At 45.0% G+C, this 26,834-nt stretch overlaps 1 protein-coding gene across 10 annotated transcripts in view; it reads left to right on the forward strand.

Moving 5' to 3' along the window:
- flna (filamin A, alpha (actin binding protein 280)) overlaps window positions 1-26,834 on the forward strand; it is a 43,441-nt gene that overhangs the window by 4,537 nt on the left and 12,070 nt on the right. For all 10 annotated transcript variants that reach the window (XM_084554297.1, XM_084554299.1, XM_084554303.1 and 7 more), the window contains exons 2-27: window positions 1,180-1,676; window positions 14,263-14,517; window positions 15,471-15,568; window positions 16,540-16,687; window positions 16,826-16,944; window positions 17,045-17,122; window positions 17,972-18,134; window positions 18,247-18,447; window positions 20,665-20,802; window positions 21,257-21,383; window positions 21,468-21,604; window positions 21,694-21,890; window positions 21,976-22,089; window positions 22,190-22,333; window positions 22,427-22,550; window positions 22,740-22,900; window positions 22,988-23,078; window positions 23,439-23,608; window positions 24,123-24,240; window positions 24,574-24,686; window positions 24,803-24,952; window positions 25,035-25,353; window positions 25,785-25,958; window positions 26,044-26,206; window positions 26,298-26,458; window positions 26,588-26,755. In XM_084554297.1, the coding sequence (XP_084410423.1) occupies window positions 1,307-1,676; window positions 14,263-14,517; window positions 15,471-15,568; window positions 16,540-16,687; window positions 16,826-16,944; window positions 17,045-17,122; window positions 17,972-18,134; window positions 18,247-18,447; window positions 20,665-20,802; window positions 21,257-21,383; window positions 21,468-21,604; window positions 21,694-21,890; window positions 21,976-22,089; window positions 22,190-22,333; window positions 22,427-22,550; window positions 22,740-22,900; window positions 22,988-23,078; window positions 23,439-23,608; window positions 24,123-24,240; window positions 24,574-24,686; window positions 24,803-24,952; window positions 25,035-25,353; window positions 25,785-25,958; window positions 26,044-26,206; window positions 26,298-26,458; window positions 26,588-26,755 (4,201 nt within the window). In that variant the 5' untranslated portion in view covers window positions 1,180-1,306. The remainder of the gene's footprint in view (window positions 1-1,179; window positions 1,677-14,262; window positions 14,518-15,470; window positions 15,569-16,539; window positions 16,688-16,825; window positions 16,945-17,044; window positions 17,123-17,971; window positions 18,135-18,246; window positions 18,448-20,664; window positions 20,803-21,256; window positions 21,384-21,467; window positions 21,605-21,693; window positions 21,891-21,975; window positions 22,090-22,189; window positions 22,334-22,426; window positions 22,551-22,739; window positions 22,901-22,987; window positions 23,079-23,438; window positions 23,609-24,122; window positions 24,241-24,573; window positions 24,687-24,802; window positions 24,953-25,034; window positions 25,354-25,784; window positions 25,959-26,043; window positions 26,207-26,297; window positions 26,459-26,587; window positions 26,756-26,834) is intronic.

A 26,834-nucleotide genomic window follows, 5' to 3' on the forward strand; every position in this document is an offset into this window, starting at 1 on the left:
CGAGGTTAATGGATTCCTTCTGTTTGTTGTTGCCACAGAGCACACGTGTGAGTGTATGATAATCTCATATGGCTTCTATTTTTTGGGAGTTGTTCAGTACTTCTCAGAGGGCCTTGGCCTTTTTTGCTCTTGATCCTGTGTTGACAACATCTTGCAACTTCGCTGCTTTGTCTGACTCTGAAAACAAACGGTTTCCTCCTGCAGCCGCAGCATCACTGCAAGGATGAACGAACGAGCCCCCAGACCGGGATAAATCAAGAATGGATGCTTGAGTCTTGTGCAGAAGCGCAACGGCACACCTGCACATTAGTCAGGCATCTATTGAGACCATAAAAAATGTTTAATCTCTGGTTTTACGCTCTGTTTTCCAGATTTTGTGTTGTTGTTTTTTGCATCCACCTGGGCTAGATAGGACTAGACAGTAAAATGTGTTTACTGAAATGGATCAATCTATGTTTAGATTAGGTTCTCGGTCATCCAGGTCATGGTATATCCAAAAACATTTCCCCTTGTGGATCAATAAAGTTTATCTAAGTCTAAGTCTAAAAAAGCATTTAAAAAATGTTTAACTGAACTTGTAGAGTTTTTGAGAACAAGTTTCACCACTTTTTCACCCGAGTAGTGGTGAAACGTCTTCTCAAAAACTCTACAAGTCCAGTTGCCTTTTTTAAAAATGCTTTTTTTTTTTTGGATAAAATCTTTGTAATTTAATCTTTTATGACACTCATAAAAACAATATGGAGGTATCTTCTGGCACAAACTACAACCCTTTGACAGTGGTTACATCTCAGAAACTAAGCTACTGAAAAAGCACACAGGTTTTACGGTTTAAACTCAACCCATTTTAGTTTTTACATGGTTTTAGTCTGAATTGTGAGTGCAAATGACTTAAAGTTAAGGTTTTTCAACTTATTTTACAGTTTGACATGAGTTCATCTTTCTTTTTCCTGTGATTTAACTCTGCATTCCTCTCTGTCTTAAGCACACTTAATTTATTTTGCTCTTGTAACTTGCTGTTTGTGGTTTTTATCTCAAGTATTGTGCAGATTCATTCAAAAAAAATAAAATAAATGACTTTACTTTTCTACCTCCTCCACCTACATTCTTTCTTCCTATCTCCAGGCTACAAGTAACTTTCACATGTTCACTCCTTCTTTTCTTTTCTTTTCTCTCAAACAGGCGAGTCAGAAAGTCAGAGAGAGAGAGAGAGAGAGAGAAAGAGGGGGAGCGGCTAAGAAAAAGTTGAGCAGACTCCACCCCGAAAAAAAAAAATCCAGCGAACCGAGAGACAGCAGAAACCATAAAAATGAGTGGTTCCCACCCCCGTCTCCACCAGAGCGCCGCGCCCGCTCCCAACACTCTCTCCACGGACAAGGACGCAGAAATGCCCGCTACGGAGAAAGACCTGGCCGAGGATGCGCCCTGGAAGAAGATCCAGCAGAACACCTTCACCCGCTGGTGTAACGAGCACCTGAAATGCGTCAACAAGCGGATCGGCAACTTGCAGACGGACCTCGGCGACGGGCTGCGGCTCATCGGGCTCCTGGAGGTCCTGTCCCAGAAGAAAATGTTCAGAAAGTACAACCAGAGGCCCACCTTCCGCCAGATGCAGCTGGAGAACGTGTCCGTGGCTCTGGAGTTCCTGGACAAGGAGAACATCAAGCTGGTGTCCATAGGTGGGTGAGGTGGAAGCGTGGATGTGTGATGAATGAGTGCCAGTAATGAACGCTTTCTCCACCTTCACTGAGGTGGCCTCTGCTCTCCTCTGCACTGCAGTTGGTGCACACATGTTGCTAAGAAGGGGACTGCAGTTAGCTGAGCTTGACTACAATGCACAGTTTAAATGGTGATCATTTAAAGAGCCGTGCATGGCTGCACGCCTGCAGGGTGCAGGGACAGATTACATTTGTGCAGCCTCATAGGAAAACACTGCCACCTTGTACGGGAATAAGTGTTAAAAACCCCGCTTTCTCCTGTGGATTAGTGTAAATGATGAGTAAAGTTGGTACTGTTTGTAACACCGCTGAATGTAACCATGCGCGTCCCATCTTATCCGTGGACGCTTTAGTCTCTGGCTGTCCAGATTTGAGACAGGTTGTTTTGGGACTAAGGGGAACCAGACTGTGGTATGAGTTCCCCATAGCACGGTCAGCCTGAGCTGAACTGGGCTGGGCCGGTTCAAGCCAAACTTTGTCAGCCTGGATGCAACTCCGGCCTACAGGAGAGCACTCAGAAACAGAGAGAGGGACTCTCACTCACACACTCACACACACACACACAGGGCGGCTATTGTCTGTGCTCATGTCGTGCAGTCGGGCTGGGGCTTGGGGCTCCGCAGCGATAGATGGGACTCGGCTCTCTTTACGACATAAAACCGGGGGTTTAATGGGTTCGCCTACATGCAGCTGCTTGCTCATAACTACTCGGGGTGTTGCAGTTGTTTCAGATCCTGAGTGAATCAGGCATTTAACCGCCGAGCTCCGAGAGCAGCAGCAGTAGAGCCGAGCCCTCTGCAGCTGTGTTGTTTTCTAACCTGAACAAAGAGTCAACAGTCCTTGATGGACTCGGTCCCAGATTTATTCTCACTATTAATTCCATTCATATGCTGCTATGAGAGCCTGTGAATGGCTCACGCACACCTGGAGGCAAAGGCGGTTATTACCTGTCTCAAGACTCTGGTCTGTGGTCGGAAGTAAAGAAAGAGTTTGTGACGGAGTCTGTGTGAATCAGACATGAATGAGACCTTGTCATCCCACGGGGAATGTTTGTCTCACTTTTTGTTTTCCACACACACGGCTGTAGCCAGCAGGTGATGGAGCCTTGAGTCACATTAAAGCTGCTGAGATTGTGTTTTATCAAGGTTGTGATTGGAAGCACAACACGGCATCTGTGCAAAAACAAGAGTGCAAGGGCAACATTTCCACATGCCTGCCCCCTTCATTACTCTAACCTCGATGCCCGGCCGATTGTGTGTTTTAATTAAACGGGTCACTGCTGGTATTCGGGGCACGGGCACCAGGCTCCCGGGGCGAGCCACCCCGCTTCGCCACCGTCTGCTCCTCCAGCTGACTCACCCTCATCCCCAGCTGCCCCCGCTGAGTCATTTAATGTGAAGATGAGGGAGGACTCTTTCTGTCCTCTTTTACTTCCTTTTTTCGTTGCAGAAAGCGGGACACACCCAGGCAGCAGCCCTCGCCACAAATTGCCAAACTGCCATCTCCCCGCTCAGAGTGATGCACGCCGTCTCTTTGTTCTCTTTTACTTAAAACTTTATTTTCAGTCTTCCCTTTAAGTCAGTTTCCTATTTGATGACTTATCTTTTTTTTCTGTTCAGTCTTCGCGACCACACCTCTTTCGTTTCTCATTTTATTTAAGTATTGATGCCCGAACAGTGTCCAGTGCACCACAGCCTGTCATTAAGAGTTACTCGAGGCCAGAAGGGTAATTTCCCCCACCCATAAATCAGCTAATGCCCCGGCGGGGAGCTGGTTAAGAGCTATAAATAACAAATAATTATTAATTTGATAATGGATGAGTCATTCATGCCATAAATTTTCCCCAGCCCACTGTGACATAGGTGTCTGGAAAATCTCCACACTTTAACTGAATAGCTTTGTGCAAATACTCTTAATTAAAATATTAAAATAAAACATATAGTTTGTTACTATTCTCACATACAGGGAATCTGAAACTGCTGCCAGTGGCTAGTTAATACAAAATCCTCTGATGGCCATTATAATAGCTGACTGTGAGACGTCATTGATAGAATAATTTACATTCAGACAGATGGAGGGAACGACAGAAACGCCTAATTTCCATCAGCATTTACATATTGTCTGAAGAACTTCACTGTTTTTTTAATGGTGTCATCTTGTTGTGTCCTCTTCCTGTTTCTGTTATTTGATAATGGCACTAATTATCTTTCAGCTCTTAACTTCTATTGTGACATTAATCCCAATTACTTCTGCAACGATTAATCACTCACGAAATTTCATGACTTGTCGGCTAGTTAGCTTAAATTAGCATAAAGATGCTAGCTCTATCCAAAGGTAAAACAACAGCTACCTAACATAAGCTGTACAGTTTATTGATACACATTTGTTTAATCAAGTGTGACAGGTAGAACTGCTAACTTTGGAGAGTGTCAGGCTTCATGCTAAGCTAAGCTAAGCTAACGCTGCAGCTGCATATTTATCTCATTATGTGTCTTTTTTTTGTTTTTGTTTTTCATCTAACTCTCAGTAAGAGTAACCTGGAAGCCGGCTACTGCACAAAATATTTGCGGAAAGAAAGTGTCAGTGCGCTGGGGGCTGATCATGCTCCAGCAAAGATCAAATCATTTTGGGGCGGGGCTTCATGCGACGTAGTCAAACACGTCACCTGAGCTCTGTCAAGTTCAGTTTGTTTACGACAAAGTGGCTCTGATTGGTTGCGGGGCCGTCTGATTGCATGCAGAGGTCCAAATGACATGTTACTACACTCATATTTTGATAATTATTGAGTCTGGCTACATGCGGCTACAGCCAGAGGACGTTTTCCACACTGTGATTTTAACTGAATATCTAATCTAATAGTTTCAGCCCTAAGCTGGACTAACACAGCTGAGGTAACACGACTACGATCTGCCAGACTTCTGGTCTCCTGCACTAGCTTTAATCACAGTCCCTTTAAACGTGTCCATTAGCATCTCAGCGCCGAGATGCTAATGGACAACACTGTTGTTTGCTGGATATTCCGACAGGCCGTGTACAGCCACAGCGACGCTCTCTCTCTCCTTCCATTCCCTCAGACTGCACTGTAATGAGGTTGCAGCCCAACAGGTAATCTCTCCTTCTGTAATTTTGACCAAAACCCCACATGATCTGGCAGCGGTGGCGGCAGCAGACACATGACCGCTGATTAAATCCAGAGGAGAACTCGTGTTCTGTCTGGGACGCGGCTCGAGAGCTGCGAGGCTGCCATCTAGCGGGGCAGAGCACCGGGTCGTCCCACACACACACACCAGCCTGTTTATTTAGCTTACTCTCATTAAATGTTTAGCAGCGTGAGGACGTCATTTCTCGTCTTCGCACCTTCGCTTTAACCCAAACCCACATTCGGAGGTATCTTATCTGCATTGTGTCACATCCGTGTTTGTACAGGCTGGATCATTTCACCTGGCATCATCCCGTTAACGTGTGAGCAGTGAAGCTTTAACGGCGATGAGCAGTTCAGCAGATAAAGACTTGTTGTGTTAATTAAACAATGTGCTGCTTGTGCAGATTCTTCTTCTGCCTGCTGTCAGCACAGACTATCTTTGCATCAGGTCTTCACCGGCCCAGCCCCGGTTTTTAAAAACCCTTCACCTGTACTTGACTCAGCCTGTGAGTGACTGAGTTAGTCGGCAGCTGTTGGGCCAAACTCTTCCTGTCATCCACGCGGGCGGGTTGCGAAACAGAGCGAACGATGGTGTAACTTTTGTACCTGGCGGCTCCCTGGAAGTACAGGCGTGCAGGTTGAGACAGACGCTCGTGTGTCAAAACCCAGCTGTCTCCGCTTGTTACGCCCTTACGTAACAATGAACAGTGTTCTAGCGCTCGCTGGCCACTTCATTAGGCACACCAGCGAAAAATGAATCCATTCTAACATAGCCATCCTGCACTAAATCCTCCTACGTGACTGTTATGATGTGGAAAAGGCGTTCGAAAGGTGGCAATTCAACTGGATGATCATTTTCGGAGGATATAGTTTGTGGCGCCGTTAAACCGGATTAAATTAAAGTCTAGAGTGTTTCCGTTATTTACCCCAGCCCTCTGACTAAAATAGGGATGTCAAAATATGTGTTGGTGCAACACAACACAATTCAATACTACTACAAACCACAGTCTCCACAATGAAAACACAGTTAAATCAACAGCTCCCGAGTTATTAAAAACAAATGCTGAATACCAGAACCTTCATGAGGATGAGATTTATTGCAGGGACTGTTTTTATTTGTGTGCATTTGTTGTCAATAGTGTAACTGGCAAGCGGGTGTATATAAGCATCTTTGTAGTAGGTGCCATTAAAATCCGTATATCTGTAATTAAGTTACTTTTTAGGATGATTAAAAACTATAATCGATTGAGAAAGTCTGGTATTTTACTCTAGTCTTTCTGCATTATGATCAGATGTTGCTACTTGAGTAGTAAAACAACTACATTTTCTGTTTTATTGGAAGAAAATTGCAAAAACGAAGAAAAAGTTGGTAGATTAGCTTTAGCAAAGGCTAACTGTACCTCCACTTTTAAATCAAACATCATTAATATAGCCGTATTCTGGTGTAGTTAAAACGTTTTGACTGGTTTAGAGCCGTAAACAAACCACACGTTTGTTGAGATGTGCATCTGTTTCGATGCTAACAAGTAGCGTAATGTAGCACAGGCGAAGAAAAGAAGAAAGTCTTCAACTTTCCAGGATTAGATTCACGAAGGAGAATGTGCTCAGGGTGTACCACCACTTTACTTTAGCCAGTATTAGCTGCGTGTACGTAATGCCAGACCAAATAACGATCTTGCAACAAAACCCCACGAGTGTAGTGAAGTGAACAATGGTGTGTTTTATGGATCGCTAATTCAACTTTTCATTTGTTAAAGGAATAATGTGTTCCTTCATTAAAAATTTACACCTTTTAGATTTGGAAAGTGTGTTTGGACACTGAAAAGTATTGGACCCGTTGGATGTTTTTACCCTTTTATTGTTCTTAGAAAAACTAATTTGAATTTACAGATCTCTCCAAAGTGAGTCCATTAACTATGTCCATTGTTTATTCCTTTTGAAGTGATTTAATTGAACTAATTCAATAGAGGTCCGGCCTATTTAGTCTCACAATGAGATATGAGCGTGCCCCACAAAAAGTGACAAATGGATGGCTAAGTTGTGATTAATTACTGCTGGTGGGAGAGACTCTGATTCACTATGACTGTGTACCTGCATTAGCTTACCTTAGTAAGCTAATGCAGGTCTTTTTTGGTTAACCACATTTTGGATTGTTGAGAAGACATTTCACCACTCATCATCCGAGTAGCTTCTTCAGTTCTAGGGGACTGGTGGGAAGTTTGAGGTTTAATTTCCATTAATGGAAGTTAGCTGCACCAGTTTCTGGTTGTTTACAGAAACAAGCAAGTTCCAGTAGAAGTTTCCATACTTAAAGCTTTTTTTGGGTTTTGAAAGTTAACCTCCACTGGCCTTGCAGTGTCCGTGCAAGATTCATCGTCCTAGCTGTCCCCACTTAAGAAGGTGTTGACATAAGGCATGCCTAGAGCGGCCTGGGGAAGTCACCTCTCTTTTTGTTTTAGCTCACCATGATCTCATTTCAGTACTGTTTTCTATTTCTTATACTGTACTGATTCCACATGGGGAAATTATTATATGCATTTGACCCGTCCATTACGGCTCTGCGTAATCAACGTACGTAGCCTACGCCGGTGCGAGCCATTTATACTTGTGCGCTCGTCAGTCTAGCTCGCGTTGTAAAAACTCCACCCAAACACTAGTCGGCGCTGTGTCTTTTTGTTTCTACTTCCTGCTTCACTGTCAACAACGTCGACTGAAATGTACAAGTCGTACAAATGCTTGTACCTTCGAACCTCCTCAGTTAACCTTACCTCGATGTGTTCCATCTTTATTAAGCCAAAAGAATCAGTTTGAAAAATGCAGAGATGGAGAAACAGCCAGGAATTACTAAAGTGGAAATACACTACTACCAAGCAGTTACATTTCTGGGGCGTGTCAGGCCACCATCTATTAGTAGTGCCGTCACCTGTGCATCACCCAGGGGAGCAGTTTGGGGTTTAGGTGCTTGCTCAAGGCACCTCCGCCATGGATGCAGGCGGGGATGGGAACCTGTGACCCTTGTAGTAAAAAAGCTGAACCCAAAGCTGCTTCTCTAGCCACTACTCACAATACACAATGGTTCAATTGTTTTTGTAATTTCTCAACTTTCAAGCCCACAACTCAGCCCCTGGTCTTTCCATTGGTTAGGGTCCAAAATTCAGCATCTGTGGATCAAATGAGCGTACGCATTGATAAAGCCCATGAAGATTTAGCACCAACTCTGCAGCTTCCCTCAACTCAAGCTTCTTTTAGCACGTCTAGGATCGCAATTAATGTAAGACATGAAAAAACAGTGGACCATTTGTGAGAGTTGAGGTGGTGTACGTACTGGAGTGGATTTGGTTGCTAGAATATGTGACTTGAAGTGATGATGATGCACTAATTTTTCTCCTGAATGCTCAAATTTACCAGAGTACCCAAGGTTTGGTAGTTATTAGCACTACCATTGAAATCCCAGACATCCAGGTGTGGACCATGGTCAAAGTATTACCTCTTCATGGCTCATTCTGTTGTAGATTTAAGCTCCCGACTGAGCCGCTGTCAACATTAACACTACAACTTCAGTGTTGGTCGTGACGTGATGATAGAGCAAATCCACAGACCCAGTGGGAAATGACACTAGCCCATTAACTGAGAGCGTGCTTGTGTCAGGGGATATCAGATGGCGTTAAATTGTGTCTTTAATTTTTGCAGACGAGATAAAGAAGTAAAAAGTTTTGAGTCAGAGAAGCCAGAAAACCGAGGGTTTAATCACTGGAGTCCAAAATGGATCAGTTCCTGCCAGATCGGTATCGTTGGCACAAACTTCCGTTGTGCTCAGGCGAAGGTGGACCGGCTGGAGTGGATGCCGAGGATTAGCCGAGTGCACGTTCCCATTCAGCGTAGCGGCATTCCCGCTATTGCATTACATCAGAACTGGAAGCGGGCCCAGACACCCCATGCCTCGTGTTCGGGCCGAAAAAAAAGCCGACACAAAGCAGCGTTTTATTTTCACGTACTTTTAATAAATCGTCTTTTTTTTCTTTTCTTTTTTTTAGTGTGTGTGTGTAAAATGTTCAAGCTGCACTGGCAGTTTTCAGCTTTTGCCGCTCTCCTCGCTCAATTTCATGTTACAACATTTATCCTGCAGACCCATGCAGCCCGTCGGAAACATGTCTGGAGGGGTTCTGCTTTTCCAGACTTGAATTGTTTCAGCCGAGCCAAGAACTGTCAATATCTTGTGAAACTCAGAGTAACGTCTTATGCTTTGATTATAGTTCTCGGAGTTTTCCAGGAAGCAAAGCAGTTGATTAAAGCAGCATGGCACGTATCAACCCTCCTCCTCCTCCTGCATCACCTTATGAAGGAGCCGGTGTCCTCCTCTCACCTCGTCTCGCCGGCCTCTGTCTTAGCCCGTGCCTCCCCTCTGCTCCCCCCCCCTTGTCCCCTTCCTTTTCTGCTCTCCTCACTTAAATGACTTAAATATCTCGGCCCATTATCAGCGGGCGCTATTGTACGTGTGGGCTTTAAAAATGTCAGACACAGCACTTTCCCCCTCCCTTTTTTTTTCCTTTCTTGGCCCCCCCAGCCTCCCTCCCCTCCCTCTCCCCTCTTCTGCCTTCCTTCCCTCTCCATGTCTTGTCCTCCCTCCCTCCCTCCTCCCTTCCCGTCTGTAACCAGAGCTCAGGGAATGGGAGGGCTGCCAGGATTCAGTTTGCTTCTGCCCTTTTAAGGCTAAAAAACCAGGAGGAACTTTTTTTTTTTTCAGCAGGGGGGGAGCAAGCGAGGGAGGGAGGATGACTGGAAGGAGTAAGGAAGTGGAGGAAGTGTAGTAGCTCCAGTGTGGCTTGTTGCATGGAGTTAGAGGAGGGGAGGCGGGAGAGGGAGGGAGCTGCAAGTCAAAGATTCCTAGCGTCTTGGATGATTCAGGCTGCGAGCGGAATTAATGTCATGTTCTATAGTTGGACTTTTTATTTCTTTCTTGTGTGTGTGTGTGTGAGAGCGAGAGATAAGGCCAGCCTGGAATGTGTGACATTTCCTCAGTCTGTTCTGTCTCACTGGGGTTTTTCCATCCTCGTGCATGAGTGCGCGCTTGTGGGCAACTTCTGTAATTCGAAGACCCAGAAACATGGTTCGGGAAAAAGGGAAAAAGGGTCCCGATCGCTCAAGTGCTGCACTTTAGATCATTTGTGAGAGGTGATGCGTCTTGAGTAAACTTTATTGAAAAGGACACGGCTCGCACTGGCCGGTTAGTTTATCGTAGCTGTAATGAGAGTTAATCCAAGATATAACGGACGTTTGCAAAGTAAAAAATAATCACAGAACGGGATGAATTTGCAGAACGGATAAAAATAAAAACAGCAACTCTAACATACTTGAGTTGTCTTTTATCAAATGTGCTATAGCAGCTGTAACCCGGAAGCCAGACCACGCCTTTCTGTTTTCTTCAAGTTGGTCTGGACTGGAGTTGCTCCGTTGGGAATTGATTATGCTCCGGCAAAAGACGCTGCCGGCCCAATCAAATCATATGACTTTTAAAGGACGAACCATTAACAGCGATTGAGGCATTAGTCGAGAACGCCTTAACCACTTAATGTTTGCTCGTAGGACTATCCATTTGTGTCTGTATGGGTTGAAACATATCCCATAATGTAATCCCAAATTGATTCTGTCTATACCAGGCTTGGCCCAGCTCACGTTTCTACTTTTAGCTGCTCCACGCTGCTTTTTAACTTCACTCCAGCTGCTGGAAACGCAGTGCTCAGCTGGAACAAGATGCCCACAAGTAGCATCAAACCAATTTAATCAATCTAGGAAATCTTTCAATATGTGCTGCCGCCATGAAACTGCACTTACAGTTGAGTTTTAATGCTGCTGGAAGCGTGCGCTATGCGGCGGCTCCAGCTGCTCTCTGATGTCTGACTCTCGGCTCGTGGCCTCCTTTAACCCCGCGCTCTCCTCTGGTTCAACATGCAATTTATGCGTTAGTGGTCAGTTCTTGATCAGCGTCCCTTTTCCCCTTTGAGATACGCCTGCGTGCGTGCGTGCGTGCGCGTACATTTTTCTGTCTGTAGACGTAGTCAGTAAGCGACATTTTCCAGTGAAATTAATGTCAATGGAATGGGTGGGTGCAATCAGTGGTTTAGAAATAAATCTTAGACTTGGATAAACGTTATTGATCTATCAAGGGAAATTGCTTGGTCACAGTAGCTCAGTTGCACATTAAAAAAACACTCCACAAGTAAAAGAAAGATTAAATAAAGTATAATAAATAGTAGAAGCAAAAAATGTGCAGAATTAGCATATGAACAAATGTACAAGGCATAGAGACGGAAGAATATACATTATATACGTAGGAATGATGGTAAAAATCTCTGTGCAAACTTTACCAAACACGAAATTCTCGCCATTTATCGATAGCATGATATGTTCCTTCTTGTAAAAGTATAGTTAGCAGCGTAGGCACAACAAACATTCACCTTCTGCTGGATTTAAATTCCAGTTAACCTCTTATAACGGAGAAAATAAAGAGAAACTCCTTTGCATTTGTAGTGCATGTGAGACGAGACACAACTTATTTGCAGAAATGTTAAATGGTCACGTATATCTGACTCCTGATGGTCCCACAATAGTCTTCTATATTTTATTATAGTGTGTTCTGTGTCTAAATATAAAGATACTATGGACCGGATAGGACAGACCTCAAGACTGTCTACATTGGCGGCGCTGCTTGCCCTTCGCCTTACAAGATTTCAGGACTAATCTGCTCCAGATGTTGCAGCGCAACTATGAATATAGCGAGGAGCCTTTTCCTCCTGCTGTCGCCCTTCTCTGTCTCTCTCTCTCCTCAGGCCAGATCAGGCTGTGTGGTTCAGGGGTTGCGATGATGTCATTGCAATGTCACGGGAGTGCACTGGAAGGGGGGCCGAAGGGGCTGGAGGGGCTGGAGGGGGTTGGTCTGCAACGAGCCAAACAGATGAGTCATGAGAGTTTTGGGGGCAAAAAAGAACATCAACCACAGACGCGCACAAACAGCGGAATCCACACTAAGCACACACGCACACACTCGCAACTAGACGGGGCTCGGGGGGTGGGTTATGCGTCAGCAGAGGGTGAGTCCACGGCAGTCTGTGTCCGTATATGGACTCCACCAGGCCTGGTGCGCCGTGGTCTGCTGGGAATGCTGGTGGATTCCTTGCGTGTTTAGTGGGTTTTGTGTGCGAGAGGCATGAATCAGATAACATACACTCACAGATACACAAATTATCAGAAGGGCCGGCGCAAATATACCTCCTAACAATGTCCAGAGAGGAGGAGTGCTGACCTGTCTGGGGGTGTAGTGAACAGGCCGATTCTGGTTCTTGCTTCAGCAATTAAAAAAGGACAAAAATAAATACAATAAAGGTATTTTTAATTTTTTTTTTTTATTGTCCTGTTGCACTGGTTCTAACTGTGTGGTCCTGTTTGAGTGTGTTTGAGATGTAGTGGACGATGGTGCGCTACGGGACGCACCCTTGTTTTGGATAATCTGAATTCTTTGCTGCGAGTATGAACCTGTGGCACACATGCACATACCACTGAACCTCTCCAATCAGTACAGATGACAATTTATAGGTTTTATCTCCAGCCCCAGGCAACACTTTGTCATCATCTTTCCGGTGCAGTCGGTCCCTTTTCGGCTCTCTTGCATCTCACAGCTTTTCGGTTCGGTGACGTTGCTTCTTCTTTCCAACCGTTGCCGATTTGCCTCTTGGTTGCGGCTCCTTCGGGACAGGTTATCCAAACAGGTCTTTACGTCTGACCTCACTCCGCCTTATCACCACGTGGAGGGAGTTTAATTTTCCGTCAGGAGCTGCTGACATGTCATGTGTGTCGCAGGGTGGGAAATGTTTGCGAGCGCAGCTTTCAGCTCAAAATTCAGAGACGGGCTGGGATGCGTCGGTGCGCTCCTCGTCTCCCCGTCCGTCCCAGCCCTTCCTCTGCGGCTCCTAACCCAACTGGCCACAACAAATCTTCTATTCAGTAGCTTCGGCCCCCGACTGCGTGGTCTAATTTGAGGTCTCGTTATTGTTGAGGTGAAGCCGCTGCTACCAATAATTATTCCAGCCTCGTCAACAACAACAACAGAACAAATTCGATTTATATTGATGTGGGTGACGCCTCGGTGTCGAACGGCCTTAAATCACTGAAAGAATCTGTAATTTATGTATTGACAAGCCTCAAAATGCTCCTCCCTGCAGAGACCCTGCGGGTACACCCTAGATAGCAATCACCACCTCTGTCTCAGTTCCTCAAAAGAAGCCGTGCATTAACCCTATTCCCCCCCCCCCCCCCCTCTTAACTTTGTCCTAATCACCAGCAACAAGAAGACACACAAACACACTGCTCCACCCTTTCCTGAAGGCTGGGCTTGAGCGATCACCCCTCCTGATCTACTTCTCCTTGTGTGCACGTTGTACTGTTTATGGGCGGTGATGTGTGTCCTCATGCCCGGACTAGCTTCTTGCATCACTTTCTCCTCGGCTTGCAGCGGGGTGCGGTGTGGTTCAGACTTGAAAGCAGGAAAAAAAAAAATGCTTCAAATGCTATTTAGGGGAGCCAAATATGGGTCGAGGTGCGCGCACCGTTGTGTAATTGATCACAGTGTCTCCGTGTGTCAGTAAATGAGGCTACACTTAACACTAAAGTAGTCATATTCTTGCCCAACCCTGGAAGCAACATGATTCATCTCAGAATTCCCTTTACAGTCATCGTACCCGCCTTTGTTTTACGGATTATCAAGATTACCAAGCTTACATCTTGGAGAAAGTTTTACTCAATTGTAAAGTTTCATGTTTGTGTAATATTTGCTTTTAAAGACGGGCTATTGTTAGTGCTTTTAGTAAACCAACATTTAAAAAAAAAAAAAAAGAGAGACAGTAAAATACAAATAGAAGTAGAAAGAAGTAAACTGAACATTCTAGGTTTTACAGTTTTTGCAGGTAATGTCATGTAATAAATTGCCTTAAAGAAAATACCATGAGTTGACTACTGTCTAAAGAGTGGAAAGTGATCTGGACCAGATTATTTTACCGCCTTTCCAGCAGTGGGAGTAATGCATTTCTGGAACTATTATTCAGGTTAAAGTACAAATAAAACCTTTACCTGTGTACTCCCACTGCTGTAACTTGGTCTAAAGTGAGATTTAATTCTGTACAAAAAGGGTCAGTGAGTTCTTGGTATGCATCCTCCTCCTCCTCCTTTGGGACTTAGCCATACATTAAAGAGCAGATAGCAGAGACACTCCTGAAGGAAATCAACAGTTTGAAGCACAGATCATTAGACATCCTTAGTCCTGGTCAAAGATCAAAAAAAAGTATATATATTTGACCTTATTAAGATTGTACCAATGTTTGAGCCAATAAACTGACTTCAAGCTCTGCTCTCCAGACTCTAAAGCCATAGTGGACGGCAACCTCAAGCTGATCCTGGGCCTGATATGGACCTTGATCCTGCACTACTCCATCTCCATGCCCATGTGGGACGAGGAGGAAGAAGGGGACGATGGCAAGCAGCAGAAGACGCCCAAGCAGAGGCTGCTGGGATGGATCCAGAACAAACTGCCCGAGCTCCCCATCACCAACTTCAACAGGGACTGGCAGACCGGTCGCGCCCTGGGTGCCCTGGTCGACAGCTGTGCTCCGGGTAAGGACGGCGTTGTGTCGTGTCACGCTCTGAATTGATAATATGTCGATGCCGATATGAAAAGGCTCACTTAAAGCTAGAAATGAGATTCATTAAAGGTTTACAGCCATGATGGCTGCTTTGTATTTAAGCAGTGGACTAATCGATAACGCAACAAACCAACGGATGTGCCATTCTACACTGTTAGCTCGTAACTGACAGCTGTGGATCTGAGGTCGGGTAGGGGTAAAGCATGAGTGCGTAATTCTCACCTGAGTGAGGGGAAGCTGACGGTAGGGTGGAATACTGAGCCTTATCTTTATGGGCCTGTTAAGTTTGGAAAAGAAGGGGAGGAGGGACGTAGGTGAGGTCACGGAGGAAGTTTCTGTTTACATGCCGAGGATGCCTGGCATACCTGCGGATCACCAGCACGCCTCAAGCTAAAAGATATTTCTGACGGTATCCAAAAAATAATATCTCGGCGTGCCTTGTGTCACCACGACGTACTATGGTGCATCCGCCAAACGTTGCCAAGGGCAGACGTCTTGAGGAACCGCAGAGACACAGATATATGACCCGACACCCTATCGTCGGTCTCGCCTTGAAATAAAGATTAGGCATGTTTTGCATTCTTCCCTTATCTGCTGGATGTCATCAAGACTGGAACATGTTGGCCATAACTAGACTGAAGAAGTTTTCCAACAGAAACATAGCTCCCTGATGCGGCATTAGTCCAGAATATTATCACGCTGGGATTATTAGTGTTGGCAGGATTCATTATTTGCCTCAACTGACATGAAAAGTGTTTACGGAGCTGGACAGCCTTGCACAATTCAATTGCGGGGTCATGCTGTTATCATAATCTCAATTTCTGCAAATTAATTATTTATTGCCTTACCGCCCCCCCCCCCCCCCCCCCCCCCCCCCTCCCCACACTGTAGTGAATCCAACTGACCTCATTTCTTTTTCTGCAGGTCTGTGCCCTGACTGGGACCAGTGGGATCAAAAGAAACCGGTGGACAACGCCCGCGAGGCCATGCAGCAAGCTGACGACTGGCTGGGTATCCCACAGGTGATCAGAAATGACACACTCTTTCTCGAAATGAGCATGAACGTTGGGCAAAGAGGCTTCAGTCTTACTAGTTGCGTGGCGGGCCACGTGCTCCACTAGCTGGTCGTTAACTAGTCACGCGATTTCCACGTAAAGAAAACCTACAGATGTTCCTCGTGAAACCAAACCCTCCCCACCAGTCATTTAGAACGGAAGAGTGAAACCTCTTCATGAAACCCTACAAGCTGCAGATTGTATTGGAGATACGGCACTTTATTTTTTGCTAGCATCTCTAAGCTAATGGTGAAGGCAATGGATGTAAATGGATCCCAAATACGCCAATAAAGCTCTTATCCACATGCATGCCCGAACTTACTGACCCAACAATGCTTAATTTGTTTACCACCTTGTTACATCTACCATGGAAAGGAGTTTGGCACGTCCTTAGCTTTTGGTTTTATGGGACTTCCACTTGGATGTCATGTTGGGGAGCTTTAATCCAACATTATATCTCCTTTAGTGTTGGTTCAGCTTTAAAACAGAGGCTGTAGATCGACTGAACTGCCTGTTGTGTCTGGCACCTCTCTCGTGAGCGTGTCTGTCAGCGTTGTGTTGGCATGATTGGCACAGTGTAGCGTGCTGGCAGTTGGCTTTGTGGTCGCTGCTGTTTCCGCCTTCAGCTCTGCTTCTGCTAAGAAACCGTCTCCGTCCCTTCCCCTGCTGTCTCTGTGGCTTGTAAAATCAGAAACCGAGCGTGCCTTGCATGCGAGCCTGTCTCAGGTGCCGTCTGAGCTACGGTGGTGGTTGGTGTGTGGTTTTGATCACTGAATCACAACATGATTTGTTTTGAGGGTAATAGTCTCCAAGGAAACCGATCAAGCCCCGCTTCAGGCTGCACAGCGGCAGCTTCCCTTCTCTTTCGATGCCAACAAGGAACAAAAACTGCTCCTGTTAACGTGGAAAACTTTTTCCTTCTTCTCTCTGTCACCTAGGTTATAACCCCCGAGGAGATTGTTGACCCCAACGTTGACGAGCATTCAGTCATGACCTACCTGTCCCAGTTCCCCAAGGCAAAACTGAAGCCTGGCGCACCTCTCAGACCCAAACTCAACCCCAAGAAGGCCCGTGCCTATGGACCAGGTACACATAAACACACACATCTGCAGCTAGACGTCATCGTAATTAGTTTAGACTAACCCTTTTACATGTTTACAACTCCTGAAAACAGTGAGCCACGTACCATATGCATGTCCTTTAATATGCGCTCCTCTTTTATAGGCGTTGAGCCCGTTGGTAATGTGGTGATGAAGAAGGCTGTGTTCACTGTTGAGACCATCAGTGCAGGAATGGGCGAGGTGCTGGTTTATGTGGAGGACCCTGCAGGACACAGAGAAGAGGTTCGATGATTTTTGGTGTTTAGTCTCAGTGAGATTTTATCATTTAAGTTTTGACTGTTAACTTTTGCTAACTTTTTGTTTTTGCTAAATTTACCCCCAGGCCAAAGTGACGGCCAACAACGATAAGAACCGCACCTATTCCGTCTACTACGTTCCCAAAGTCACAGGCATGCACAAGGTAAGATAAAGAGACATGATGAATGCAAAAGCTGAAGTTAGTTTGCATATTTTTGCTTCCTACTTGTATGTTGGTGCATACGTGTCAATTCTAGTTGTCTAGTTTAATAGCGGGTGGAAATATTTTCACTGCCCTGCAAACTTTGGATAAATTTCAAAAAGCAGCTTTGCATTTAAGGGTTAAGGAAAGGATCTGAATGCTTCACTCCCTCCATACCTTACCGAACATCAGACTCATGACACTGATAATAATTTCTTGCATGTGTCATGAGTCATCTGACGCAGGTTAAACTCGCTAATTGCTTAATTTATGAACCGAATGATTGCGAAATAACATTTTTCTTGCAGTTGGCACATGGTTAAGGAGCAATGCTGATTTCTAGTTATGGTAGAAACCAAAAAAAACTACAATCTAAAAACGGTTTACTCTTCTCTTCCTTAATTTGTAAACCTCTTCCCTCTGATACTTTGCCACAGGTGCACACTTTTTTCTATATCGTGCTCACCATAGTGTTGGCAACGTTTTTTATTATTTTTTTAGAATGGTTTCTGCACGGTTTACATAAATTTAAACTCAAAAATGTCGCCTGATCTGCTTCTATCAGAAGAAAATGGGCTTTTACAGAAGGAAGCCTTATAGAGACAGGAGCTGAAACTGGACTGGGACTGTAAAAACACCACTATAAGATAAATGAGTATTTAAGTAGATGTGACACCTCCCTTTGTGTAATACAGATATTTATACCCTCTAACTTTTTGTTATTATTGTTTATTATATTTGATGCCAGCAGACACTGTGTAAGGGGGAAACAGATGGTTCCAGTTTTCACCCTTCTTTCTGTTTTCGTAGGTGACAGTCCTGTTTGCAGGGCAGCACATCTCTAAGAGTCCTTTTGAGGTGGAGGTCGGCATGGCTCAAGGAGACTCCAGCAAGGCCACAGCCCAGGGACCAGGCCTGGAACCTGCAGGAAACATCGCCAACAAGACCACTTACTTTGACGTCTACACAGCAGGTAATACCACGGACGACATGAGCAGACGTTTCCTCTACTTTACCTTAAAATCACATCAGAACCGAAGTCTGCAGTTTGACAGATTTTCTCGCCTTTCCGTTTCTTCCTTCAGGCGCTGGTGTCGGCGAAGTGGAGGTGGTGATCATGGACCCCGCCGGCAAGAAGAACACGGTGCCCTGCACCATAGAGGATAAGGGCAACAGCAGCTACCGTTGCACCTACAAACCCACCCAGGAAGGCCAGCACATCGTCTACGTGACCTTCGCCGGCGGTCCAATCAACAAGAGTCCCTTCACAGTCAACGTGGGAGAGGGTAGGAGTTACAAATTTGATGTCCTTTTCCTCTATCCTGATTATTTTCTGCTCTGTTTTTTCACTTGTGTCGACTTGTGTGCTGTCTTCCTGCTGCCGTACTGGATCTGGTGTCTTCTGTTTTTTTATCTCCTCCTGTTCTTCTGTTCGATAGAGGCCCGGTGGCATCTGTCTGTCTCTGGAATGACTCCTTCCTTCTGCTGTCATTTCCTGCTTCCTGGGATCTTTCTTGGGTACCCACTTTATGTGTGTGTGTGAGTGATACAAAGCTGTACCTGGCAAACATGAGCTATCGCTTTTAAATGTAAAAAAAAATGTTTGTAAAAGGGTGACTGTGACATTTATACAGCTCAATATCACAAATTTCAATGTGCCTCAAGAGTTTATCCTCTTTTATAAATGCTAAGAATTCTCTTAGGGTCCGTTCAGATCTTACATTTAAGATCCATCCTGAGCAATCAGATCGCAACCAGGTTAAAGTACAGGTGGTCCCAGGTCCCACAGGTCCCATTTGGTTGCATTTGAGTGATCCAATCACAAACCACATTTGGAGTTGGCGTTTGACCACATTCCTTTGGTAGTGAGTCCTGGGTCACATTAAATTCTGCGTAAACGGGGTTTTGCCTAATTTATCCAAGGAAAAAAACGCACAACCTCAATTATAAACGATCACCTATGAAGGAAAAATCTCTTTTCATTAGTAATCAGAGACTTTTAAAACAAAATAATCAATTAGCATTAACTAAATTATTTAATATGTGTGTGATTTGGCCATTAGAAATGCATTGGCATGTGGTTAAATATGTATATAATCAATGATAATAATATGGAGTTAAGTCACGTTTTTCCTCAACAACAACCGGTTTTTCTGTCACGGCTTAAAAATTGTGAAATTGTGAAATTACGGTGCATATGGAAGCTTCCAGGGTTCAGTTATAATCTTGTGCAGGTCTCTAAAATAATTAACTTCAGCTCAGAGAGCAATGAATAGATGTGAACTTAAAGAGACTTCACAGCTTGTTCCAAAATATAAATCATTCCCCCCATACCATGACACAGTGCAGTTTGCGGTTCTGATAAAGTGGTAGCAATTAATTCAAGACGGCAGCCAGAACTGTGTATATTTTACACAGCATTATATATTCATATTATTATATAACTTAAATATCTTCACGTCTGTTTCTATGTGATGAAGCTACTGGACACTGAATTTCCCTCCGGGATAAATTAGGTATATATCTAATCTGATCTATCCGACTGCACTGCAAATGCTGTCTGTGTTTATATGCAAACAGATCTTAAAACTGAGGTCTATGTTAAAGCTGGCCACCTGCGTTTGGATTGCCCAGGTCAGATGTTAATGCAAGGTCCGAAGGGAGTTAGAGTTTCTTCTTCAGATATCTTAATAAGTCGTTAAGAATCGCCTGCGACCCTTTTGTCAGCATAAAAGTTCAAACCGTCTTAATTAGTCAAAGGAATTTTTCAAGCGTGTTTGTGACGGTATGGACTTCATTATCTAAAATTCATGAGGCCTGCTATTAAGTCGTATTGTCTCTTAAAAAAAAAAAAAAAGAGAGTGTATGATTAATGGATTTATTGTTTTTTATGTTATTTCCGTCCAATTAATCTTAGTAATAACACAAATGTTCATCTATTTCAAGCGTTTTTTAATTTATTACAGTTGTTCTGCCAAATATACTAAACTAATCTTTCAAATAGGGTTTTTTTATAATAAGAATAATAAGAAGAAAAGACTAAACTGTATACATGTTCCAGTAGCCAGAAAATATCTTGTGGCTCTTTCAACAGTCTTCTGTTCCTGTGGGGTTTCCTTTGTTTCCTGTAGGGCATCTAACTGTGACTCAGCTCCTCTTTTTTTAAACCCTCTTAACGAGGAGATATGAGGGCTACGCTACTTCCCGACTTAGGATAATGGCTTACTTCCTTTACTGTGCGTCTATGAGTTCACTGCACTGTAAGATAAACGGATAAGAGGCAGTGAGGGGTGGGAGGTAGGAGGAAAACCATCACTAAAAAGCAGACAACGCTTTCCAACTATCATTGAGCCTGATGGATATCAAGCCTTTGATAGAAGAATTGTTTTGGTTTCTGGTCATTCACCCCACCCCGCACCACCACCGAACGTGCATGCGGTCATGATGTTGGAGTGGGAATATTGTGTCTGTTATTCTTATAACTTCTTGACCTCCGTCCACAGCGTGTAATCCCAGCCTCTGCAGAGCGAAGGGTCGCGGCCTGCAGCCCAAAGGCCTGAGGGTGAAGGAGACGGCAGATTTTAAGGTTTACACCAAAGGAGCCGGCACGGGAGAGCTCAAAGTCTCCATCAAGGGCCCCAGTGAGTCGCACCACAAACAGTGTTGCTTGTACTTTGGCCATTATGACTCCATCGCTTTAGTAAATGAGACTACGCTCATTTAGTGCAAAGTTATAAACCCATTAGAAGGTCAGACAAATTAAATAATACAGTAGGAAATCAGGAAATTGACCATTAGGCTGCAATTGGTCAAGATTTCTTTTTTTATTTTATTGCAAGAGGATGTGCTCGTATTGGCAATCCATTTAAAGAATTATCACCTGATTGATCAGTCCTCTTAGCTCATATCTTCCGGCTCCAGCCACTTGTTATGGATAAGCGGTAATAGATGACAGATAATTGGGTTTTACAGTCTGTAAATGTGACATCTTTAGCAGCTTGAGTTGTCCTAAGTGGCCAAAGTCTTGCAAATTGGCTTCTAAAGTTCATATCAGAAGTTAAGAACCGGTACTAAAGTGCATCCTTGTGTTCACAGAGGGTCTTGAGGAGCCCTGTAAAAGGAAAGACCTTGGAGACGGCGTGTTTGGATTTGAGTACTACCCCACCACACCTGGAACATACACCATCACCATCACTTGGGGAGGACAGCACATCCCCCGCAGGTACTCACTCTGACATGCAAAGAAGTGCTGCAGCCGAACTTGGATTAGTCCTTGTTACTGATTTTTTTTTTTTACTCCGTATAGTCCCATTGAGGTAAAGATTGGAGCTGAGGCTGGCCCGCAGAAGGTGAGGGCCTGGGGTCCCGGGCTGGAAGGAGGCGTCGTCGGCAAATCGGCTGACTTTGTGGTGGAGGCTGTTGGAGACAACGTTGGCACTCTGGGTAAGGCAGAGCGACTGCTGCGTAGCAAAGTAACTGTGTGAGTCTCTGTTGCTGTGACCTTACTCTCGTTCTTTGCCGTGTGTTTGTAGGTTTCTCCGTGGAAGGTCCATCTCAGGCCAAAATCGAATGCGACGACAAGGGCGACGGATCCTGCGACGTGCGCTACTGGCCCACAGAGCCTGGGGAGTATGCTGTGCATGTGCTGTGCAACAGCGAAGACATCCAGCACTCTCCCTTCATGGCTGAGATTGTCAACCCACCAGGGAAGGACTTCTACCCCGACAAGGTACGAACACACACACACACATGCCGAGCAGATGCGAAACGGAAGTTCAGTTTATTAAATGTGTCCGTGAATGTGTTTCCACCAGGTTAAGGCATATGGTCCAGGCCTGCAGAGCAGCGGCCTGGCTGTTGGAAAGCCCACAGAGTTCACAGTTGATGCCAAGCAAGGAGGAAAAGCTCCGCTGAAGATTTCAGCTCAGGTACTTTACGGCTTCACCGTATCACCACAGGGTTTCTGCATATGTAGTGTAACCTTGTCCTGGTTTTACTCCACTCTGACGTGTTGTGCTTTCTGCACAGGACGGGGAAGGCAACCCTGTGGATGTCCAGGTCAAGGATAATGGCAATGGCACATACACCTGCACTTACACCCCACGTAAGCCGGTGAAACACACCATCATGGTGTCTTGGGGAGGAGTCAACATCCCCGAAAGCCCGTTCAGGGTGAGTACAAAACGAGACACATTTAGGTAAGGTTTTTTTTTTTTTTTGTCCCAGAAAAGTCTATTCATCTGTTTTCTGCGTTTTCGACTACAGATGAATATCGGAGCAGGCTGTCATCCAAACAAGGTGAAGGTGTCCGGACCTGGAGTGGCCAAGACCGGCCTCAAGGCCTTTGAACCAACGTACTTCACTGTGGACTGCGCAGAGGCTGGTCAAGGTGAGGCTTTTTTACCAGTGTATAATGTTTTGCAGAACATATTAGTAGCTTTGGCTTGAGATTAAATAAATATACTCGTAATATGCGTGTCAGTTTTCAGTGTCTAACATTTTAGATTCCCAGGGTCCTAACTTTTGGTGGAAGGATACAGGAATGAAACGATAATGACATTCAACCTTCTACCCTCAGGTGACATCAGCATAGGAATCAAGTGCGCCCCCGGGGTGGTGGGACCCGCCGAGGCTGACATCGACTTCGACATCATTAGAAACGACAACGACACATTCACGGTCAAATACACTCCTCCCGGAGCAGGCAGCTACACCATCATGGTGCTGTTTGCTGACCAGGTAAAGGTTCAGGATGGTTCGCAGGATATCGTCTGTATCTGGAGCATTTTCTGTGTATAGTAATTTTTAATACTTGTTTTTGTTTAGGCTATACCAATGACACCCATCAGGGTCAAAGTGGATCCTTCTCATGATGCCAGCAAAGTCAAGGCAGAGGGACCGGGAGTCAGTCGCAATGGTAAGAAGGCGCCACCCAAACATGAAGATGATATGATCTTGTTTCAGCTTATTTATGAACATCTAATGTTCACTTGAAACGAAAGTTGAAGCGTTTTGCATCGCTCTTTCATTAGACTATGACTTTAATCTTCTAAAATCTTCTTTTAAATCTTGTATCATGTTTAAATTTTTCACCCCTTTTCCATTTTCTGTTAAAACACGGTCGTGATGACAGCGGAAGGCGACGTTTTTATCAATTATAGCAATAAATCCTAAAATATAAAAATATTAAAAAACAGATGCTGATGAGAAGTAACGTGGAAAGAAAATGAAGTTATTTCCTCTGGCCCAGACAGATGATTTCCCTCTTCTCTTCCAGGAGTTGAACTGAACAAGCCTACCCATTTCACCGTGAACACCAAAGGAGCAGGAAAGGCGAACCTCGACTGCAACTTCACCGGCCCGATCAAAGCAGAGGCCGTCAAGGACTTTGAAATCATCAACAACCACGACAACACGCACACTGTGAAATACACGCCTGTACAGCAGGTACGTTAATGCAATGATCCCGCTTTTTATCCCATGCTGAATAATCAGCCGTTACCAGGTCTCTGTTTTTAGTTCATTTTAGCTAAATGCCATTGTCAGCTGGAATTTAATATTACTTTTAATCGATTTACCAGGTAAATATATATTGTACCAGTACCCCTCCTCCACATTGCTGGCATCTGACTTGAAGTAATGCCTGAAAATCCTTAAAATCCAACAAGGGTACTGACTTGACTTGGACTTAGACATACTTTAATCATCCACAAGGAAAATTGCTTGGTCACAGTAGCTTAGTTGGACATAAAAAACACTTTTGAGAACCACAAGTAAAACGAAAGATAGGCGAAGATATAAAATATGCATAAAAATCTAGTAGTGAGCAAAAAATTTGCAAAATTTGCATATGAACAAATGTACAAGAAATAGAGACAGAAGTAAATACATATTATATACATTGGAGGGATAAATAAGGTGCAATAATGTGCATTAACATGGAGTTATCTTCCTGCATCAGGGTCCTCTGGGGGTTGCTGTGACCTACGGTGGAGATCACATTCCAAAGAGCCCCTTCAATGTCGGCGTGGCACCCGCGTTGGACCTCAGCAAAGTCAACGTCACGGGCCTGGGAGACAGTACGTATTCCCCCACCCTTTTTATTTCCACCCTCAAGCTACAAGAAGAATTCTGTATAATATATATACATTATATATACATACATATTATATATATAATATAATAATTTCGTATAAGTCCAGTTTTAGCTTACTGTATCCTAATTTTACATTATATCTCAGAGTCTGACCGTCTTCTTCTGTCCCATAGTTTGGAAATGCAAGACAAACATTTATCTAAACTTGCGTACACCTATCTTGCTCATATGAGCCACACCTGTTTCCCGACCAGATCAGGAGCGTATTTATATACTTTTAGATCTTCAGCGACATCTTTTGTGTCTGTCTCTGCAGAGATGACCGTTGGCAAAGACCAGGAAGTGACCGTCAAATCTAAGGGTGCTGGCGGTCAGGGCAAGGTTGGAGCCAAGGTGACGGGACCGTCCGGGAAGCCGGTGGCCAGCAAGGTATGACATGGAATTTATACATTATTAATGTTATATATAATATTAATATCTTGAATGAACATAGCTAAAGTATTTATGTTTAATGTGTAAGATGCTGTTCATGTGTTTTGTTCCAGGTTGAGCCAGGGCTGAGCCCAGAGACCAGTCAGGTGAAGTTCATCCCCAGAGAAGCGGGGCCATACCAGGTTGAACTGACCTACGATGGAATCCCCATTCCTGGATCACCCTTCAACCCCACCGCCTACCCTACATCAGACCCCTCCAAGGTTAGCCACGTCAATTGACTTCACCTAAAGTACATTTGCCGCTTCCTGTCTCCAACGCTCTCCTCCTCCCTTCTCCTCTCAGGTTCGTTGCTCCGGCCCAGGGCTGGAGCGCGCCAAGGTTGGGGAGACGGGGGAGTTCATCGTGGACTGCACCAACGCCGGCCCGGCTGAGCTGACCATCGAGATCATCTCGGACAGCGGCACCGAGGCCGAGGTCCGCATACAGGACAACGGAGACGGGACCTACACCATCACCTACATCCCTCTCTACCCCGGCTCGTACACGCTCACCATCCGCTACGGTGGCCAGGATGTGCCGAACTTCCCCGCTCGGCTCAACGTGGAGCCTGCGGTCGACGCCAGCGGAGTCGTCGTGTTTGGGCCCGGAGTGGAGGGCAAAGGTAAAAGATTTAATGTTTTTGTGTTCACATATTTGTTGTATTTAGTCTTTTTTTTAGTCTTCCGAAAAATACGGCATTTATGTTCTGTATAGCCTCAATATGTTCTCTGTTCTGTTCTGGATTTAGATTGTTTGTCACATGTTTACTGCGATGTGATCATTCCTTCCTGTTCTTCCTGTTTAGCGCACTGCAGCAATTATAGTCATTATAGCTTCATATGATGTCATTGGATTAGTTGCCAGATCACCAGATGATACCGAGCTTCCGTTTTGACTGATTCACATTCAGTTTCATTTTTAAACCTAAACATGTGTGTGATGTTTCCCTTCAGTTTGGTAAAACATATGAAACCTGTTGAGCCAGGCAAAGGAAAGAAATCACTGGTGCCTGTGTACGATTTTAAAAGTATGTTCTGTGTACTTTTTTTTCAGGAGTTTTCCGCGAGGCAACCACAGACTTCACCGTGGACGCTCGCGCTCTCACCCAGAAGGGAGGCGACCACATCAAAACCCTCATCAGCAACCCGTCCGGTAGCCGAACGGACGCCCTGATCACCGACCGTGGAGATGGAATCTACAACGTGGAGTACACTCCCTACGAGGAGGGTGAGTTCAGATGCGACCTGTGTGTAGTGATTGTGCTTTTACTGTTAGATTCCCCATGTGTGACATTCAACGTATGTTTCTTTAGGCCCGCACAGCGTGGAGGTTTGCTACGACGGCTCTCCGGTGCCGAAGAGTCCGTTCCGCGTGGCCGTCACCGAAGGCTGCGATCCAGCTCGCGTTCGTGTGCACGGCCCTGGCCTGAAAGGCGGCATCACCAACAAGCCCAACAAGTTCACAGTGGAAACCAGGTGTGCAAGACTTAAACCAGTGTTCGAGCGTTGCCTTAATAGATGTACATTTGTATTGTTTAACATCTGTGTATCCGTCTCTCCTTTGCAGGGGAGCAGGTACAGGTGGTCTTGGCCTGGCAATGGAAGGTCCATCAGAGGCCAAAATGTCCTGCACTGATAACAAGGACGGTAGCTGCAGTGTGGAGTACATCCCATATGAGGCTGGCCCATACAACCTCAACATCACCTACGGAGGACAGCCCATCAAGGGTAATGAGCTGTTACAGCTGAGAAAAATAGCCAATAGTTTTCCACTTGATGAAGTTTCGTTTAGTATTTTCTCAGCGTGCCAAAGAAACTGGAGCTTCTTCTGACTTTGCTGGTGTTTTCTCTGAGCAGGCAGTCCATTCTCGGTGCCCGTCAGCGACACCGTGGACAGCACCAAGGTGAAGTGCCAGGGCCCAGGCCTGAGCAACAACGTCAGAGCCAACATCCCTCAGGCATTCACAGTGGACGCCTCCAAAGCCGGAGTCGCCCCGCTGCAGGTCCGCGTGCAAGGGCCCAAAGGTGATGCTTTGTTTGAACGTTTCTGCATATCTCTGTGTATGATTAAATAAAGCCTCAAGAACAGTTTAAATACTTTTTT

Source organism: Chelon labrosus, assembly GCF_963514085.1.
Source record: "Chelon labrosus genome assembly, chromosome: 10".
In the NCBI taxonomy this organism is placed as follows: Eukaryota; Metazoa; Chordata; class Actinopteri; order Mugiliformes; family Mugilidae; genus Chelon; species Chelon labrosus.